The sequence below is a fragment of the Mus caroli genome, unplaced genomic scaffold, assembly GCF_978045245.1.
Source record: "Mus caroli unplaced genomic scaffold, Mus_caroli_1 scaffold_7, whole genome shotgun sequence".
NCBI classification, from domain to species: domain Eukaryota; kingdom Metazoa; phylum Chordata; class Mammalia; order Rodentia; family Muridae; genus Mus; species Mus caroli.
The window spans coordinates 47,900,590-47,916,002 of NW_028227262.1; the positions used below are offsets into that span (position 1 = coordinate 47,900,590).

The following is a 15,413-nucleotide window of genomic DNA, read 5'->3' on the forward strand; positions in this document are numbered from 1 at the left end:
GAATCTCACTAGGCTGCATAAGTTAGTCTTAAACTTTCTCTGTAGCCCAGGTAGGGCTTGGGCTCATGATTCTCCTGTCTCATCCTCTTATATGGCTGAGATTACAGGTCTGTGCTAACAGAATTGGCTCAAATCTTTTATTTTATGTGTATAAATGTTTTTGCTTGCACATATGTATATGTACCACAGGCATCCAGGTGCCCATGGAGTGCAGAAGAGGGTGGAGTTACATATGGTTGTGGTTCATCATGTGGGTGCTAGGAACCAAACCTCGGTCCACTGCAAGAGAAGCAAGCGTTCTTATCCTTAGAGCCATATCTCTAGCCCACTCAAATAACGTCTTAAGGTCAGGAGTCTCTGAGCTGAGCTGTTCTGGTTCTGGGTGCCCTGAAACTGGGGGGTGAGCTGTCTATGTGAATCTGAAGGTTTAATGGGGCCTCTCCTGAGGCTGGAGGACCTGCCTCCAAGCTCATACATGAGCAAAGGCAAAGAGACTTCACACCTTATCATGTGAGACTCTCCAAGGATGATACAGACAGCAGTGGGCCTCACACAGAGCTGCTAACCCAAGAGAGACAGTAAAATTCTCAGGCATGGCCCCCTTCCACTCCACCTGATGCTCCTGGTCTACCACATCAGGCCAGCACAGAAGGAATGTATTTGAAGAAGGAACAGTTGGCCACACAGATATGGTCATACACATATCCCTTCCCTTATGCAATATCTAGCCAAAAGTGCAACTCAGCACTCAGCATCCAGCATGTAGGAGATGCCACTAGGACTCTGTGTGATGGCTAATGTTCATCTATGGCCAGTTTTCCTCCATTCTTCTGTATGAGTATTGCTAAGGCTACACAGTTAGATGGTCCATAGCTGCTTCTGGACAGGTGAAGACATTCATGTCACTGTCACACAGAAGGAGCAAAAGGTGTGGTCCTGATGATGCTCCAGTCTGTCTCTTCCCTAAACTAGCATCCTGGGAACTGTGACAGGCCAATAGCGCTCTAGCTGGTGCATACAGGTAAATGAATAGTGCCCTTAAGGTCCTGATCTAGAGCCAAGGCCAAGTGGACCAGTTAGTCCCTGTCTTAGTCAGGGTTTCTATTCCTGCACAAACATCATGACCAAGAAGCAAGTTGGGGAGGAAAGGGTTTATTCGGCTTACACTTCCATGTTGCTGTTCATCACCAAAGGAAGTCAGGACTGGAACTCAAACAGGTCAGAAAGCAGGAGCTGATGCAGACGCCATGGAGGGATGTTCTTTACTGGCTTACCTCCTCTGGCTTGCTCAGCCTGTTCTCTTATAGAACCCAAGACTACCAGCCCAGAGATGGCACCACCCACAAGGGGTCTCCCCCCTTGATCACTAATTGAGAAAATGCCTTACAGCTGGATCTCATGGAGGCATTTCCCCAACTGAAGCTCCTTTCTCTGTGATAATTCCAGCTGTGTCAAGTTGACACAAAACTAGCCAGTACAATTGACCCCTTGTCAACTTGACACACCAACACATCACTAGTAAGCCTCAACCCTTACATTCTTACGCATCCCCAAGATCTAAATAACTTTCAAAGTCCCACAGTCTTTACATATTCTTAAAATTTCAATCTCTTTAAAATATCCATCTCTTTTAAAATCCAAAGTCTTTTTACAATTAAAAGTCTCTTAACTGTGGGCTCCACTAAAACAGTTTCTTCCTTCAAGAGGGAAAATATCAGGGCACAGTCACAAAGCAAAAATCAATCTCCAACCGTCCAATGTCTGGGATCCAACTCACGATCTTCTGGGCTCCTCCAAGGGCTTGGGTCACTTCTCCAGCCATGCCCTTTGTAGCACACTCGTCGTCCTCTGTGCTCCAGATGCCTGTACTCCACTGCTGCTGCTGCTCTTGGTGGTCATCTCATGGTAATGGCATCTCTAAAACACTGCATGACCCCTTCAGTCCTGGGCCTTCAATTGCAACTGAGGCTGCACCTTCACCAATGGCCTTCCATGGCCTCTCACAGTGCCAAGCCTCAGCTGCTCTGCGAGACCACTTCATGCCTTCAAAACCAGTACCACCTGGGTGACCCTTACACATTACCAAGTCCTGCTGTAGCAGGAGTACAACCTTGGCTATCTCTGGAACACAGCCTCTTTGTGCTTTCAGAAAACACTTCCCAGAAGATGTCACCTCAATGATGCTGGTCTCTTAATCACTGCTAATTTCTTAGCTCCAGCTAACCAGCATAAATAGTCCCAGTAATGCCAAGTTTTTGCTTTAGTAGTTCTGGTATCTTGTTAATCACAGCTGATTCTTCAGCCCCAGCTAACCAGAACCACAGAATCTTCACAATCAAAACAGCAATGGCCCTGAAAAGAGTCTTTAATTTTCCCTCTGAAATTTCACAAACCAGACCTCCATCTTCTGCACTGTTCTCAACATTATCTTCCAAGCTCCTACAGAACATCTAACAGAGCTCTTAATAACGAATGGATCTTCAAGCCCAAAGTTCCAAAGTCCTTCCACAGTCCTCCCCAAAACATGGTCAGGTTGTCACAGGAATACCCCACTCTGCTGGTACCAATTTGTCTTAGTCAGGGTTTCTATTCCTGCACAAACATCATGACCAAGAAGCAAGTTGGGGAGGAAAGGGTTTATTCGCCTTACACTTCCATGCTGCTGTTCATCACCAAAGGAAGTCAGGACTGGAACTCAAACAGGTCAGAAAGCAGGAGCTGATGCAGACGCCATGGAGGGATGTTCTTTACTGGCTTACCTCCTCTGGCTTGCTCAGCCTGTTCTCTTATAGAACCCAAGACTACCAGCCCAGAGATGGTCCCACCCACAAGGGGCCTTTCCCCCTTGATCACTAATTGAGAAAATGCCTTACATTTGGATCTCATGGAGGCATTTCCCCAACTGAAGCTCCTTTCTCTGTGATAACTCCAGCTGTCTCAAGTTGACACAAAACTAGCCAGTACAGTCCCCATGGGAGAGAAGCATCGGCATGCAAGGCCCTGAGATCTGCAGGGGCCATCACTACAGCTCACTTGAAACAGCTCACACCTGATTAGAAAGGTTCTTTGGAGCAACTTCCCATTTGTGTTGTCTGGAAATCAGCAGTTCAGTTCACAGATTATAGCAGGCAGCGGCAGCTCAATCCACTTGCAAACATTTCATGGATACGCCAGCAGGCCAGTTCAATAGATTCAGGTTAGCAACAATGGTGACAGGACCTAGTAGAGACTGCCAGGCTTCAGCCTTGGCCCAAGCCAGCAGGAGGGACCAGGAGGGACATCAGGAGAAGTTTTCGGCTGTGTCTCTCTCAGGGAAGCAAGAGACGAGAAGACAGGAGACCCACAAGCATTGCACAGCTAGCTGTACAAGCAAGCCAAGCTCTCTATCTCACTTTGTTGAGTCCTATTTATGCCCTCCAAAGATCATGTGTCCTCCATGTGTCCTCAGCACTTGTCTGGACTTAACACGTGCATCCAATAAGCTCAAGTCCGAGGAGTCCTGACAAATACAGCTCAACTACACAAAGTAAGGCAGACCAATACACATGTGTCATTAGCAAAGGACCCTCCATCATGTGTCCTTTCACATGCTTGCTTTAGCAGAACATCCTCTCTCCTGTGTCTGCTTCAGTGAAACGTTCCTTCATGAGTCTGCCTTAGTCTTTCACCTGTGTCCACTTCAGGAGAACACTTCCTCATGTGTAAGCCACAGCAAAACACCACCCAACACAACAGACTCTCCAAAGAACCCTCACGTTTCCACTTCAGAGAACCACGTTTTGAGTGTGAGTTCTTTGTTCAATGGCTCAGGAGGGTGTATGAGTTGTGGGGAGTGCCATTCACACCTGAATCAGTAAGTTTAACCTGACATTTAGTGTGAGCAGACCAACAAAGCTCTCTGACTCCTGGGTTTTCTCAGTCTGCTACAGTTTGAGTTCATACCCAACAAGTTCATGTGTCAGGTCCTCAGTGCAGCAAAGGTTAAAGGTGATGTCTAAAGGGAGTTGTTTAGGTGGCTGGGATGGAGGTTGTTCTGGATGGGCTCTTGAGTTAATTCTCACAAGAGTACCATTATAAAGATCAAGCCCCGCCACACCCTGGCTTCTCTTTTCATCCTTGTCTGGCAATATGATGTTCTGCTATGGTAGGGCACCTTCTGCCCCACCTCATCAGCCAAAGATCCTTACATCTAAGATGATACCTGGATCCTAGCTATGAGTTACACGAACCTCCTTTCTTTAGAATGGTACCTAGCCTTAAGTATTATATTAGCAGAATAAAAAAGGAAAATAGACAGAGTTCCTTTCTGTAAAAGGTTGTGAGAGGAAATCAGTAATCATCAGCTGCCGTAATTACTATAATATTCTGAATATTATATTACTTACTATATTAATATTATATTAATTACTATAATAGAATCTAAATATTATCACTGTACTTTCCCTTACAACACCACTTTAGAGCAGATAATTGGGAGTGTTCCAATCTTTCCACTGCCCTCTCCCCTGAGGCATTTCACAAGGCATTGTTCCAATTGACTCCAAAGCCCTAAGGCTAAGGGTTCCTAGCTTCTATTGGTGATATCTCAAGGTGACTTTTACCCTTAGGAAACCTAGCTTGACCTCTAGTTTTCTGTTGTTAGTCTTTCTCTTCCCAATATATTGTTTTTGGCATTCCCGGGAGCTCCGCTAGCCTGGTGACAGGATGCAGGACTGTTGCCTCAGTCAGCAGAAACAAAGCAAAATAGGTTCCACCTCTGCCAGAATCCAAGACCTTAGTACAGGAGAAAACTTCCAAGGTAAACAAAGCTTGGTCTGCTGCGGTCAGGCAGGGTCTCTCCTGAGGAAACTGCCCTTGCTGCAGCTCTTCTGCGTGGGTCAAAACTCAGAGAGGGTCGAGCCAAATAGAGACCCAGCGGCATAACAAACTCTCCACAGTTGCTAAAAAGGAAGTGAGGGTGTTGGAGAAGCCACCTGGAACAAGGCTGGCATGGCTTCCAGGCTGAGAGTCCAGGAAAGCATAGCCCTGATCTACCTATGTATGTGTGCATGTGAGTGTGTGTGTGCATGTGTGTGTGCACATGAGTAAACATTTGTGCATCTACACAGAGAAACAGAGAAGCAAACACTCACTTCTGGGTACAGAGGAAAACATGGCAGAAGTTCCCCAAATTATTAACTCTGCCATCTCTTACACGAGACTGGAGGGCAGTAGGGACTCTATCTTCTATCCTTGATAATTCTGGGATCTATTCCCTTGAACCTGCTACTTGTTAGTCTCTCATCAATACATAAACATAAGCTATTTGTCCAGGAGGATGGATCGTTTTAATAACCCAGCACAGACAAACCACCATGTTATTTGCTCACATGCTCCCAATATGTTTAAAAGGAGCACATGATTGCCACAATTAAAAAAAAATTGTGTATGTGGATGTGTGTTTATTGTGTGTTGATGTATGTATATCTGGGTACACACCCACGCCATACAACACAAGGTTGCTGGGCAACCTTGGGTGTTGGTTCTACCTTCCATCTTGTTTGAGGCAGGGTCTGTTGTTTGCAGCTGCACAAGCCAGACTTGCTGGCCCATGAGCTTCTGTAAGTCTCCTGTCTCTACTTCCCATTTCACCTTAGGGGCACCATATTACAGACACATGCGATGGTGGGTTATGGAGACCCAGACACAGGCTCTCATGCTCAGCGAGCCCTTCAGAAACCGAGCCATCTCCCCAGCCCATCTCCGAATCACACACTTGCAAGTGAAGGGACCCTCTGAGCCAAGGACCCAACTCCTACAACTGAGCATGCAGCCAACCCCAGCCATGAACTGGGAACTGCATCTGCAGCAGGTCCACTTTGGGCTCATGGCCCTCCCATAAAACACTGTGCCTCGGTTTAGCCTGTGTCACCTGTTTATCAAACTCGGGCTTCAGAGCATCTTCCGTGAAGATGTGAAAGCGCATCTTCCTGTGGCTGAAAAGCACAGCTGACTTGAGCATGACCAGAGTTTCCTCCAGCCGGTTGCCACAGGCCACCACGGCCAGGTGAATCCAGAGTTCGGGTGGCACAGAGCGCAAACTCCTCGTTTCCCCAGGCCTCCTAGAAAGAAGAAGAAGAAGAAGAAAAAAAAAACAAGCTGAACTTAAAAAAATAAAAATGAAAAAGCCCCACTGAATGGTTGGATGGAACATTTCAAAACATGACCAGGCACAATCTGTTATATTTTATAAAGTGATAAGCATTTTGACAATTCTTCCTGCTTGTAGAAAAACACCATTTATTCCCATATTTATCCTGGCCATAATGAGATGAGTCACCGTTTGGATGGCTATAGGTGTCTGGGACATTTTCTGCCAGAACTCAGCTGTCTAGTGCCTGCTGGCTGCCTACAGGACTGTGTTTGGAAATAGCATTTCCAAACTCCGACAGCTGACTAGGGGCTGTGGGGCTCCCACTTGCACAGGGCCATGGAAATTAGATTCCATGCGACTTGAACAGGAGGAGGGTGGGCTGTGGCTTTCCCATGTGAACCTCGAAACATGATACTCTCATCATCTGGAGGTTTTTAGGATGCGGTGGAATGCGTGACTGTTGGCTGCAATCACGTGCAATCCCAGGAGGTGATGGAACGGAACAACCCACATGCCCCCACTCCCATTTTGTCCCAGGATAGTCTTAAAGAAACAGGTGTTAATCCTAATTGTCTGGCCAAGGAAGGGTGAGGTGGTGGGTATGAGACTCCTCTTAACAAGATGCAGGCAGGGGGGAGGTGGGCAAACCTGTGAACATGAAGGTATCTAATACCGAATGAACAGCTGGGAAGAGAAATGGGATCCAAGAGTCTAGGATCATCATCCAGCTATTTCCTAGGAATAAAAGATTGGTCCCAGCTAGCGAGATGACGCCAAACCTCAAATGCACCACTGAGAAACATTTGCAAGCAAGCTGGAAGAAGTTGGGCTGGAAAAAGGTGCCCTGAGACAAATGAAAGCAATTTACTCGCACAAAAGACTTGGAGAGCATGGGAACTTGGATGTCAAACGCCACCTTCCTTCCAAAAACCTTCCAGTTTACTCTGCAGGCTGGCCCCGCTGCGCTGGCGAACTTGCAGGCTTGGTCCAGATTTTGCTTTTATTAAAAGGGAAGTTGAACTTGTGGGTGGAGCTCCCTGGAATGGGTTCCAGTTTGATTACTTAAGAGCACCCTTGGCAGAGAGCATGGCCTGGTGGCTCAGCGCAGGCTAGATGCAGCCGGTTCTTGGATTTCACTAACTTTGGGGGGTCACAGGGAAAGATGGTATCTTTGTAAATTGCTCGCTTCTCTTCAGCCCCTTTTTCTCTTCAGATGTGACCACTGACTTCTCTCCCCTATTACCGTGACAGTGCTCTGGGAGGTCTGTCCATCTCCAGCCTTATCTCTACACCCCAAATTATGTGCTGTCTTTATGGGTGTGTGGGTGGGAAGGTGGGGGTTTCAGGATGTCAGACTTGTTATTTTTCCTATTAGAATCATGTGAGCCTTGACTGGCTTTTAGATCAAGCACAAACTGTCAACCAGGAATCCTCAGTTCATCTCCCGACTGCCATCCATACACCTGGGTGGATGGCCACCAATCAGCACACTCTGTCACACTTCTTGTCTCACTCATGGTTATGATTCAGGCCATGCAGTGCCATTTCTAGGACTTGACACATGCCGACTCATTCAATTCCTTCATCCTATTTCTCTCTCTAGAATGTTCTTCTCTCTTTGATCTTCACTAACCGCCACCCATTCCTTTATCCACCAGTCTTTATTGAAGACCTACTATGTTCAAGAGAGTATTCTAGAATAGAGGTGAGCAAATAGATTCAGAGGACAAGGGAGGAAGAGAAATAACCCTGAGAAGGCAACAGAGCTTAGTTGCTGTGGTGCTTGCCTGGCAATCTTGAGGACCTCAATGTGATCCTTAGAACCCGTGTAAGAAAAGCCAGGCATGGTGTTACCCCTTGCAGTCCCAGCACTGGGGAGGCAAAGGTGGGTCCCTGGGGACTCCACAGCCAGCCAGCCCAGCCCATTTGTCCAGTTCCAGGTGAGCAAGGAACCATCTCAGGAAAAAAAGAAAGTTGGATGGATCTTGAGCAACAACACCCAAGTTTGTCTTCTGGCCTGCATGCATATACACACGTTTCCCTACACACACGCTCCTGTGCACACATGTTCCCATGCACACATGTATGCACACATTGGGAGAGTGACGATTCCTAAGTGTCTTGCAGAGTCCTGAAATGGGTGCTGACAGGGCGGGAGCCCATCAGTGACCGTGCAGTGTGACACCGTACAAGAGAGAACAGGCCTTCCCGACAAGAAATCCATCAGTGGCTTCAAGGAGTGGGTCCAGAGAATCTCTGGAGACTGTGGTTGAAAGAAAGCTAAATCAGGACAAGCCTGGAAGCCACTTGGACTCCGCCCCTCCGCCTGTGGTCCTCCTATTCTTCATGGAGGTGCCACGCCCATTTTTAAACCAATTCCCAAATAGCTAACTTATGTGGACAGGAGGAAAGTTGATCTGAACAACACTAAGATGATGATTAAAGCACAGTTAAGGCACCAGCCAAGAGGCCCATAATGCTCTATGGTCTCCAAGATGTTTCTTGCAGCCACACCCTAGGACCTGAGTTTGAGTCCCTGGAACCACTTGGCACAAGAAGGAAGCCAACTCCTAAACTCCTGCAAACTGTTCTCTTATCTCCACATATGTGTCCTCTCTCTATTTTTCTATTTCTCTGTCTCTGTCTCTCTCTGTCTGTCTGTCTGTCTCTCTCTCTCTCTCACACACACACACACACACACAAGTGTACATACACATGCTTTAAAAAATGCTACAAGACCCAATGTGAACAGCTGGTTAAAATGTGCTCTGTATTTGGAAGCCGGTGTTACAGATGGGGCTGGAATGCAGAGCGCTGGTAACGCACCTGCTAGCATGCAAGAGAGCTTCCCTTCCATCCTCAGTACCTGAACCACGAGCACCTTCCCCACCCCTGAACAAGGAGTCCACTCTGCTCAGCTTCACACGCTGAACTTCTGCCTGGGTGATGAGTATGAACCTCAGGAAGCTGGGACATACAAATTTAAGTAAATTCATTATTTTAGACTAGGAAAGATAACAAAATAAATGGAAAGGTAAACTTGATGAGCTTCCCCAATGGATGGGGAGAGGGAACAGGCAGCTTGGATACACAACAGTGGAAATTGGCATATGTTACGTTAGCAGGTATAAAGATGGACATACAACCTGTTCTTCCACATAGACTCCTACTTGAATAACCTGCAGAAACTCTCGTGCGTTTGCACAATCCCATACTAGAACATGCAGAACAGATCTGTTGTTTTTTTTTTTTTTTTAAAAAAAAAATGAACTGATGACCATGAAAGTCACCAACATATTTGCCATGCTGAGAGCATGGAATACCATACAGCAGTGAAAAAGAATAAACCAGGCCCGCCTGCTCCAGCAGAAGGTCTAAGAGGAAATGAAGAAGTCTGAGAAGAACGAAACAGGATAAGTACATTCAGATTTTTCTTAAAAACAAGTGTTGTCATAGCATGATGTCACTGATTCCTGGGACTTTAAATGTGTATGAGCGTGAGCATCTTTGTGTAAATGAATTTCGTGGGTTAAAGCACCAGACTTACTGGTGTCAATTTCTTTCTTTCTTTCTTTCTTTCTTTCTTTCTTTCTTTCTTTCTTTCTTTCTTTCTTTCTCTCTCTCTTTCTCTCTTTCTCTCTTTCTCTCTTTCTCTCTTTCTCTCTTTCTTTCTTCTTTTAGATGTTTTCTTTATTTACATTTCAAATGCTATCCCGAAAGTTCCCCATACCCACCCCCCCGCCCTGCTCCCCTACCCACCCACTCCCACTTCTTGGCCCCAGCATTCCCCTGTACTGAGGCAGATAAAGTTTGCAAGACCAAGGGGCCTCTCTTCCCAATGATGGCCGACTAGGCCATCTTCTGCTACATATACAGCTAGAGACACGAGCTCTGGGGGTATTGGTTACTTCGTATTGTTGTTCCACCTATAGGATTGAAGACCCCTTCAGCTCCTTGGGTACTTAAGAAGTCACTTGATATGCACTCACTGATAAGTGAATATTAGCCCAGGAACTTAGAATACCCAAGATACAATTCGCAAAACACAAGAAAATCAAGAAGAAGGAAGACCAACGTGTGGATACTTCATTCCTCCTTAGAATAGGGAACAAAATACCCATGGAAGGAGTTACAGAGACAAAGTTTGGAGTTAAGACGAAAGCATGGACCATCCAGAGACTACCCCACCCGGGAATCCATCCCATAATCAGCCACCAAACCCAGACACTATTGCATATGCCAGCAAGATTTTGCTAAAAGAACCCTGATATAGCTGTCTCGTGTGAGGCTATGCCAGTGCCTGGCAAATACAGAAGTGGATGCTCACAGTCATCTATTGGATGAAAAACAGGGCCCCCAATGGTGTCAATTTTCATCCAAGATTTTTATTCTCTAATGTTCTTGGTTCCATTGACACATTTCAGCATCTAAAAATACTACAATGTTAATACCCAAGAGAATGGCCATTATCACAGGTCTGCTGGCCACATCACAGTGTGGTACTGTTTTGTTTTTTTTTTTTTTCATTTGTTGTTGTTTTTAAATGAACCATCTTGACCTTAAATAAAGGGTAAAGGGAAAAAAAGTGTTGCATCTTATTAGCGGATGTGTGTGGAGTGAAAATAAAGTATGCCAACAAGAATGGGACAGCCCAGTACAGGATGGCAGTTATTTCTGGAGGCTGACTAAAAGCTGTATTTCTTTCTTTCATAGATAAATTCATTTTTATTTATGTGAACATGAGTGTGAGTATCTGAATGTGTGTCTTGGTGTGTATGTGTGAGTATGTCTCTCTGTGTGTCTGTATCTGTGTGTGTGTGAGTGTCTGTGTATGAATATCTGTCTCTGTGAGTGCATGTCTGTCTGTGTCTGTGTGTGTGTCTTTGAGTGAGTCTGTATCTGTGTATGTGTGTGTGTCTGTGTGTGTGAGAGTGTGTCATTGTGTGTCTATATATGAGTGTGTCTTTGTGTGAGTGTGTGTCTGTGTGTGAGTGTGTGTCTGTGTGTATGCGTGTGTCTGTGTGTCAGAGTGTGTCTCTGTGTGTCAGTATATGAGTGTGTGAGTGTGTGTGTGTGTGTGTGTGTGTATGTGTATAGGTGCCAGCAAAGGCCAGAGGCAATGTGTGTGTGTGTGTGTGTGTGTGTGTGTGAGAGAGAGAGAGAGAGAGAGAGAGAGAGAGAGAGAGAGAGTATGAAGAATAGGTGCCAGCAAAGGCCAGCAGCAAAGTTGATCCTCTGGAACTGGGGGTGCTTGGGTGCTGTGAACTCTACTCTGGTCCTCTGCAAGAGCAGCTCCCACCCTCTCAGAGGTGGAGCCATCTCTCCATCCTCTGCAAGAGCAGCTCACACCCTCTCAAAGGTGGAGCCATCTCTCCATCCTCTGCAAGAGCAGCTCACACCCTCTCAAAGGTGGAGCTATCTCTCCGTCCTGGAACTGCATTTCTTTTTCTTTTTCTTTTTCTTTTTCTTTTTCTTTTTCTTTTTCTTTTTCTTTTTCTTTTTCTTTTCCTTTTCCTTTTCCTTTTTCTCTTTCTTTTTTTCTTTTTAGTTTTAAAAATGTAATACAGTTTATTTAACTTCAAAAACATTTGAGCATTCTAAACATACAAAAAAAATAACAGAACATTGCAAATTGCGTTTAGGTACAGAGAGTTCTTGAACTTCCATTGATGCAGTAGTTCTTTGCTTTGCTGACAACGATGACTGCTATAGTTTCTTTAAAAAGTTTTAAACCTACTGCACTGAACTAAAGAAAAATCTCCAAACACTTCTCGGGCCAGCTGACCCCTCCCCCCTTCCCACAACTAAGAATGTCAGCAGAATGCTATGCCACTATATACAAACACAGGACAACCTGAAGCTAAATGGATGCCCACCACAGTATCAACAGGTCCAGCCTCACAGTGCACACCCTGAGCTACGGCCCCCTCCAAAAGGCATTGTCCCCTCACAGCCTCCACGCCAAACAAGGAGCCTCAAGAATCTGTCTGGGTTGTTTTGTTCTCTTTACAAACTATAGATATGTACAGCTGACAACTCAGGATTTCTAGCCAATAACCATATAGTTAACACTACCTTATGAGTTGAGAACAAAATCCAGAAACATCTTCAAATGCCTTGTCACACCAACAGCAAAGTGCACTGAGTGAGGAAGACTCTAGAGTGCCTTTTCATTTTTAAAATGTTTGGAGCTATGTACAACTTTGATACAGTTTCAGGGCACTCCAGACACCCACGGCCACTTCATGTAAACCACTGACACTTTGAGAAACTACAATATGATCGTGATCAAATTTTGTAATTAAACCTAACAAGGGCAATAGACACGACTCAAATAAGAGATGTGTCAATCACAGCGCTCTCCTACTCTAAGGTATTCACAAGGAGACAGCGTTTTTATTCATCTTCCTCCTGCTCCTCCTCCTCTCCCTCCTCCTCCTCTTCTTCTTCTTTCACCTTTTTCTGGGCAACTTTAGCAGGATCCTTGGCCCCCTCAAACTTCCCTTTAGACTTAGAGTCAGCGACATCCTTCTCATCCTTCTCCTTCAGCTTTGCTGCTTGGTAACGCAAGGCTGCTTTTCATTGTCACTGAAGTTGTTTCACATCTCACCCGGCTTTTTTGCCACATCGCCAATGGAGATGCCAGGGTTTGTGGATTTGATCTTGGGGCGGAATTCAGAGCAGAATAAGAAAAATCCAGACAGAGGTCTTTTGGGGGCATTTGGGTCCTTCTTCTTGCCTCCTTTAGCTGGTCGATAATCTTTCATCTCCCGATCATAGCGTACTTTATCTGCCTTTGCCATTTCATCAAACTTTGATTTTGCTAGACCCTGTCTTCCACCTCTCCGAGCACTTCTTGGAAAACTCCGCAAAGTTGACTGGAACCTCTGGGTTTTCTTCTTATGTTCTTCCCTGTGTGTCTGCACGAAGAAGGCATAAACAGACATCTTGCCCTTTGGTTTCTTGGGGTCACCTTCAGTCATCCTGACTGTATTGATCGCTAGTCTGGGCAGCGCAGGGCATGACATGAGGCTCAGCACTCCTGAAGGTGCAATTCTTAAGCTGAGTGTTGTGCATGCAGAAATTGTGTCTCTCAAACAGTTGGACAAATACTTATTCCACTGAAAATAACTATGTAGACCAGGGATGTGCTCGATGCTAGAGTACCTGCCCAGCAGGCTTCAGGCTGTGGTTCCCACCCCAACATCAAATCCAAAAGGAGGGAAGGAAAACTTCCCCTTCCCAAGGCAGAGCAAGCCATCTCTCCCCTTCCCTCCAGGTTCCAGTATTGAGGCCTGTGCATTACTAAAAACAAGAGCTAGGCTTGCATAACTCATGGTGTCTGGTAACAGGTAATGAAAAGCCACTTCTGGTGCCAGGGCCAGCACCAGTGGGTGGGAGTTAAGGAGACCTCCACCGCCCCACTGCTCCCTCTCACATTACATTACAAACCTCAGGCTCTGGGTCGTAGGCAGCCCTGGTGTGCTGCCACATGAATAATGAAGGGATGTGTGTGCTGCCAGAGTACGCCTTTCACCGGCTCCCACCCACAGCACACTCACCACCTCTCAAATGTCCTCCGAGTCTGCACGGATCTGAGGAGTTCTGTGCAAGTAGTTGGAACTTCTTAACCCCTCAGGGCTCTGGACTCAGCCAGACACAGGGTCGTTTGCTATGCTCTGGCTTGGGATTTGTACAAAACAACTGAAGTGGGCATTTGCTGTTTGGAATTGAGGAGCCTGTGTTGCGTGTGTGTGGGTGTTTGCACAAGTGTACATGCACATTGTTTGCACGTTCATGTGTATACACGTGAGCAGTGGGTATGCAGGCCAGAGGACATCTTCAGTGTTGTTCCTCAGATGCCATCTACCGTTTCAATTTTTATACAGAATTGTCATTGAAAGTCACCTATTAAGCTGGGCTGAAGGTCTCTCCCACACCATCACCGAAGCTTCAGGTATCGTCCTGGGGTTTGAACTCAGATCCTCCTACTTGTAAGGCAATCACTTTACCAACTGAACTATTTGGTTGGTTGGTTGGTTGGTTGGTTGGTTGGTTGGTTGGTTGGTTGAGAAAGTAGCTAAGACTGGTCTTGAATTTCCGATCCTCTGCTGCCCAATTGCTGGGATTGCAGACATGGCCACCACACTCTGTCTTGATCCATCCTTTGAAATCCCACTGAGTCACCTGTTTCCTGATGGCCCTGTCACACAACCCTGACCCACACCCCCATCATGCCTCCAGCTGTGACCAGAAGAAATGGCTTATACCACAGATAATGCCTGCCCAGCAAAGCACACTCATTTGCTGTTTGTGATCAGGTAGACACACACACACACACAGAGAGAGAAAGAGAGAGAGTCTTGGGAGCCCCTGGATGCCACTAACACACATGTACAACACACAACTATCCCACCTACAATTCAGCCCTCAGCCAGGCCAGGATTCTCACAATTATCTTTGCCCTTTGCCCACCCCGCCTTCCTTGGAACACCTGCCCTACCTCGGCTCTTGCTTAAAGTTCCCTTCCTTTTCTTGCCTTGATGAAGTCAAAGCTGTCTTGGAGGGCCCCACATCCTCACTGTGCTTGTCCAGTAGAGGGAACAGGATGTTCCTAGCTCCTCCTGGCCATCCCCAGACACAGCGTTGTCTTCATCTAGAGGGTGAAGGGCACCAAGACGCTCTCCTGCATTTCCCCTCTCTGCATGGTATCATCTACTTACTTCCGGGTCCCTCCTCACCCGAAGGAGCTTAGTTCTGGGATCACAGCTTCTGCCCAGACATCACTGGTTCCTGACATCACTGCTGAGAACTCAGCCCCGACTCAGTCAGAGCCTCCAGCCTTCTCCCCTTCCAGCTCTGTGCCTCCACACAGATCTTGATCTTCCTCTTCTCCCTGATAGACTCAACACAGACTCTGTTCTCTGGCCTGGAATGCCTTTGCCAGCTCCTTCCTGGCTGCCTCCTACATGGGAGAAAGGCCGTAAGGAGTGCTTGTACCTTATCTTCTGTTGCAGATCTGAGTTTTTTCTCCCAAGCTTACTTCAGCTGATGATTATATATTCCATTATTTCACTGTTATTTACACTGTATATTCAACATTATGTATTATAGGAAACCATATAAATAAACAAACATTCATCCTTAGGAAAAGGATGAGAAAATGTACATTTGAAGTTGAAAAGTATAAAACATAAGACATTAAAACACTAGGGACATAAAATAAATAAATAAATTTTTAAAAGTGCTAGTCATTACTTAAAAAAACAAAAAACAGAAA

General features: G+C 46.0%; 1 protein-coding gene and 1 pseudogene across 1 annotated transcript in view; both read right to left on the reverse strand.

The window, feature by feature from the left end:
* Positions 1–15,413, reverse strand: part of Gxylt2 (glucoside xylosyltransferase 2) — a 97,030-nt gene that overhangs the window by 61,977 nt on the left and 19,640 nt on the right. The window contains exon 2 of the mRNA XM_021165390.2: positions 5,912–6,101. Within this exon, the coding sequence (XP_021021049.1) occupies positions 5,912–6,101 (190 nt within the window). The remainder of the gene's footprint in view (positions 1–5,911; positions 6,102–15,413) is intronic.
* LOC110296668 (high mobility group protein B3 pseudogene) lies at positions 12,530–13,116 on the reverse strand (annotated as a pseudogene).